The following is a 6,012-nucleotide window of genomic DNA, read 5'->3' as shown; positions in this document are numbered from 1 at the left end:
CAAATCACTGGAATAAATCATTTGGCTTAAAATATAACAGTTTTCTAATGATAAATTGAAGCTGTAACCTTGCCTTTTTCTTTACATACATGCACTACTGTTCAAAAGTTTGGGGTTTGTAACATTTTTTTTATATTTTTGAACATAGTGCTGCATTTATTTGAAAATTTAGTAAAATTAGTAATATTGTGAATTATTTTTTACAAATTTAAAATAACAGTTTTTAAAATATATTTTAAAATATAACTTATGGCAATGCTGAATTTTATTACTCCAGTCTTCAGTGTCACATGATCCTTCAGAAACCATTTTAATATGCTGATCTGCTTCTCAAGAAACATTTCTTGTCTTTATTAATATATGTATATATACACATGCACACATACAGTATATATATATATATATATATATATATATAATTTTTGTATAATTATAATTATTATAAATATATACAATTGTTATCAATTTAATGCATCCTTGCTGAATAAAAGTAATAATTTCTTTCAAAAACAAAACATTACTGAACCCCAAACAGTAGTGTGCATGCTGTAATTTCTCCACATATGCAATTCATAAGCGCATGCGATGCAAGTTTATGATTGCTATCATTATCTTTCATGAAAATATTACTTTTTGTTTACATCTGAAAATACTTTTATTTTTGCTGAGGCGTCCAAATTGAGGATAAATTATATTAATAAAAGACATTAAAAAAATTAAAGCCCAACATTTCATGGCCCAATCAAATCTTAATGCAGCAAAACAAGTCCAGCCTGATGTATTTTCCTGCAGAATATTCTGATGAACTCAAATACGTTACATTACAGCAGTTAAATTCATGTAGTCTTAATATATTTTCCTCAATTCAGAAAAAATGATGAGGAAACAAACATACAGACTATATTAAATCCTTCACCTGAATTGCAAAATATTACAATCGGTGTACTAATACAACAGTACTACAATAAAACACTGCTGTAAACTGGTTTCTGTCAGTGTCACCGTGGCGTCACTATAGCGGAACACGGTCAGTGAATGTGGCAAAACGGTGGCATAACTCAAAGTGCTTGATGTCATAATACGAATGCCAGTGTCTGCCTCTGGCCTGGGCAATAACACTTTGCTCAAGCCGCTGTGATCTCCTATAATGAATCTCTAATGAGAGCATGAGGATGTTAACATGCTCGTTTCCAGCAATGCTGTGTTTTGTGCATAGTGTCTGTCGTCTGAGCGACTAATGTGCTGAAGTTTCCCTGGACTTCATTTAGCCGTCAGAGGAGTTCCTGAATGTAGACAGCTACCAGATTAAATGTTTCCTCTTTTTTGGGTCTCTATCTCCTGCTCTTTCTTTGCGGAAATATTTACCGTACATATAATGGTTTCCATCAGTCTTAAATTGACCTCAGACACATTAAGACAACATATTTTACAGCAAAAGTCAGACTGTTCTGCTGAGAAGTGCTATTAAGAAGTGGGTCCTATTTATGTAATCTGTTGTGCTTGTTACTTAAAAGGACAGTCTGCCCAAAATGGAAAATTCTGTCATTTACTCCCTACGAAGGTATTTTGAAAAATATCTCGGCACTTTTTGTCCATACAGTGGGGATTAAAGGTTATTTTAGACCCCATTGAGATAAAGTCATGAAACTGAGATAATATTAACAGAATTTTCATTTACAAGCAAACTTTCAACTTAACTTTAACATAGTTCTCCTTTAATACTCTAAAGTGCCAATATAACTAATATTTATTTTTTCTGAGAGATGTCAGTTCTTCAAGTGTTTGTGCATCTGAGGGTAAAAAAGTCTTTCCACGGTATCTGTGGACTTCTAAAGAAAGAGTTCACTGGTATAAAAGGTAACTGATAATACGGTTGGGAATATCCAATCTGGCAACCACATCCACAGCACGGGCGCCCAACAGCGTCCTCAGGGCGATACGGCTCAGCTGCTGCAGAGAAAGAGGGTTACCTGCAAAAACACACAATATAATGCAGTATTAAACACTTCATTAATATTTCAATGCAACACTATTCTTCATTTAGATTGCATTTAGCTACAGAAGAAGAAAGAACATGGAAAAGAGGCAATGATGACAACTGTGGTAACAATTTTGTATGGCCACCCTACATTTGATACATTTAGACATCACCTTCCATAGAAACCAAATAAAAACAAATACAAGTGAACATTCCAGAAGATAAAACCTTCTCACTTGATAATGTAAAATATGTGTGCTCAAGATCACAACCTCCTGTCATATCCCTCAATACACAAAATCAAAATGTTTGCATTCTCGTATTATTATTTTTAGCCTCTAAATGTCATTATCAGGAAAATATTTATATTCTCCTAGGCCACAGTTTCGCATGAATCTGATTTACATTCTGAAGAGGAGCACTGCTGTGTTGTGTTTGGACTCGACTGGGTCGCGAATGTACCTGTGGAATGAGACTAATGATGGATTCCAGACCTACGCCAGGATCTAACTTTTAATCTCATCATCATAAACTTCATGTAGCTGTTTGTAACATCACACCCAAAACATCCTGAGCAGCACCTAGGCAGCAGACCTGTCTGTGAATCACTCCTGCAGCCATCGTAAAATACAACCACAGCGGCAGCATATGACTACAACCAGAACACTTAACATTAACATGATATATCTTTTTTAAATCTTGGTGAGAGCATGGAGAACATACTAAACTTAACTTTGAACTGATTCTTCCTAATTCAAAACAATATAACACAAACAAAAGGTAGGTTACAACAGCTTTTACATTAAGCCATGAGCACCATCTGCTGGACACTTTCTATATTGTCTTTTTTTTTTATTAAGAAAAATATTGCATGAACTTTTTGCCATTAGTTATTTTTTTTTTTTTTGATGATTACTTTTTTTATATATAAAAACAATTACTTAAAAACATTATAAAAATATTAAACATTTAATTTTCATTAAATAAACTTCAAAACTGACATTTTTCACAATTTTAAAACTTTAATTAGTGACTCTATTTTTATTTTTATAAATAAATATTAACTATTTTTATTTATTTGACAAGAGACTAAAACAGTGCAAAATATTATAAAATATTAACATTTATTTTTAATAAAATATTCAAATGTATACTTTTCAAAACTTTTATTTTCATCTTTTATTACTGAAACTTTTTTCCATCATTTTTTATTTGACAAGAGATCAAAACTATTATTATGTAAATATTAAATGTAGGATATTTAATTTCTACAACACAACTGATATTTTTTTACATTTTAAAACTGTTTCAGATTTAAATTACATTTTAAAATTAGAAATCCTGTACATTCAGTCTGTCTATGCTATAAAGTAATGAATGTAAACAATGTAACATATCCTTTAATGAATGTAAACCATTTCAAAACACAAATTAAGTGTAATTTTGTTTCCTTACAAGATGGTTTTGTTTTGAACTCACTCTCATAAAGCTGAAGATATTGCGCTGAGGATGTATCTGGCCTTGTGTAGTCGACTGGCTTCCTGTCATATTTGTCTCGGGCGTAAATGTTAGCCCCGAACTCCACCAGCAGCTCGATCATATCCACATTGTTGGACTTGGCAGCATGATGTAAGGGCGTCTCGTGTAGCCTAGTGGCATTTACTCGCACACCTGCACACAATGAATCATGATTAAAGCTTTACTTTGGTGATTTCAGATCTAAATTAGCTTCTTTAGAGGCACATTCTTCAGCGTCTGCATGGCTGACAGAGTACTTTACAATCTCATGGTTCATGGAATCTGGTTTTACCTGCATTCAGTAGCACTTTAACACACTCCAGATGTCGGTTGGCACATGCCACATGTAGAGGAGTACCGTAGTACAGGTCATAGGCCTCCAGACTGGCTCCTTTAGCAATCACTAACCTCACACAATCTGCATTACCTGCAGAACAGAATATTCTCATATTCTATGATGGACAAACAAGTATTTCACTCAAAAAGTTCAGTTTATCAAAATAATTCTTACTGTATTAATGCATAAATTTTTTTTGTATTATGTAGTATTAAGGTTATTTTGTATTGCATATATTATAAATTGTAAATTTATTTTTTTATAATTTATACATAGTGAATTTTATTTTTTTAATAAACTGTACAAATAAAATAATCATGAGAAGAATTCATACTCTATGAATTTATAGAATTACCTTACATATTCTGTAATAATTAATATTTTGATAATTTTTAGATTTTCTTTAATTATTCTGTAATAGTATAAAATCATATTTTATTATATAGTTTATATTTTTAAAATCAACAAATCCTAGTATAAAATCATTTTTGATAATAAATGTTATATTAATATTATATATTATAATTTTGGTTTTATTTTTTAATAATTTAATTTGTAAAAATAAAGAAATCATCCATACAATTATGAATTAAGGTAATTAAAAAAAAATACCTTACAGATTCTTTAATACTAATGAAAAACAAAAAGTCAATAAATTTGTTATAATAATAAAGATATTAGATATAAATTGAAATAATACAATAAAATAAAATACACTTCTACAGTGTACACCAAAGCAGCACACCTCCCATGCAGGCCTCATGTAGAGGAGAGGTGGTACGAGAGGTAAGCATGGGGTTGACTTTTGCTCCATACTCCAAAAGAAGCCTCACACACTCAAAGTTCCCGATAGAGCACGCTTCACACAGTGGAGTGCTTCCGTCCACGTTCCTTGCATCAACCTGCAACACAAAACCCCATTTCAAAGCCAAAGTCAGGACTCAGAATACACTTGTGTTGTCTGGGGCCTTTTTAAGAACTGTATGTGTGTGACTGGCACCTGAGCCCCTGCGTCCAGCAGCAGTCTCACACACTGCGTCTGTCCGCGCGCAGCTGCCTCGTGGAGAGGAGTGATGGAGTCCACAGCCACAATATTCACTGAAGCGCCACTCTGGATCAAACTCTGCAGCTCTGACACCTGACCCACACGCAGCCTTATGAACCTCTGTCCTCTCTGCCCAGAAACCTAATACACAGTACAACCATCACCACAAGAGTCAGTCACAACAGATCATTTCCACAGTTTTATTAATGGATGGTGTGTTATGGTAATAATTTTAGCATATGCGACAAGAATGAATTATTAAGCATAATATATTTGTCATATAAGCCTTCGAGTTAAAAAAATCAATAAAATAAAAAAGACTGATAAAGTTGTGTCATGTCTCTTAAATCATGTAATAGAATCAAATAATGTAAGAGCTATTGCTGCGTTAATGTTTATTATTTGTATAGTTTATATATTATCATGGTTGGGTATATGACATATTTATAAGGCTATATTAAACATGTTCATTGGTTGTTGACTACAGCTGCATGGCATTAAGAAAAGCACTATGGTGTGAAATATGATAATCAAAACAAGGTGACACGCCGCTGCAGTACGGACATAGCGGTAAATATGCGTGGACTCACCGATGTCACCGAAAAAATAAGGTCGTGCCGTTTCCACTTCCATCTCTGCTTTAGTAAAATGGTAGAGAAATTTAAACAAAACACTGTCGCTAACTAACTAAAGCAGAAATTCTGCTGTGTTTAGAAAAGCGGTGTATGCATCACGTGGTATGTCCTGTTTGGGTTCTAGTTATGACGTGCTGCCGTGAATGCTGGGAGTTGTAGTTTACTGCGAATGTACAGGGGACAATTAAAAATAGACAAATAAATAAATACGTTTTGGATACACTTGGACTCAAATGTAGGAATGTGATAGCATTAAATCAAGAGCTTTCAACCTTTACAGACCCAGGAACATGGCATACCAGATAACGCATTACAGTAACTTTAATTAAGAACATTAATAATACATAACGCTTAATAGACAGACATTTCTATGAGTTAAATAGTTAAACGTCATGAAAAGTTAAGTGCTTTATGTTTAATATATCTTCTCAAAAGACTCCTTAAAGTGCTTTCGGGACTTGATTGAAAACCAATGGCATTTATTTTAATAAAGTATATC

The 6,012-nt window shown here is 33.0% G+C and overlaps 1 protein-coding gene across 1 annotated transcript; it reads right to left on the bottom strand.

Moving 5' to 3' along the window:
* Positions 1 to 454: 454 nt before the first annotated feature.
* On the bottom strand, positions 455 to 5,776 carry asb13a.2 (ankyrin repeat and SOCS box containing 13a, tandem duplicate 2). The gene is given in 7 exon segments (XM_042721876.1): positions 455 to 1,970; positions 3,458 to 3,649; positions 3,789 to 3,923; positions 4,579 to 4,735; positions 4,834 to 4,981; positions 4,983 to 5,019; positions 5,469 to 5,776. Coding segments are annotated over 7 exon segments (840 nt in total). The 5' UTR covers positions 5,512 to 5,776; the 3' UTR covers positions 455 to 1,842.
* Positions 5,777 to 6,012: the final 236 nt, after the last annotated feature.

Source organism: Cyprinus carpio, chromosome B4 (genome assembly GCF_018340385.1).
Source record: "Cyprinus carpio isolate SPL01 chromosome B4, ASM1834038v1, whole genome shotgun sequence".
NCBI lineage: Eukaryota > Metazoa > Chordata > Actinopteri > Cypriniformes > Cyprinidae > Cyprinus > Cyprinus carpio.
Note: the sequence above shows the minus strand (reverse complement) of the source record. Positions and strands in the feature narration are given on the sequence as shown.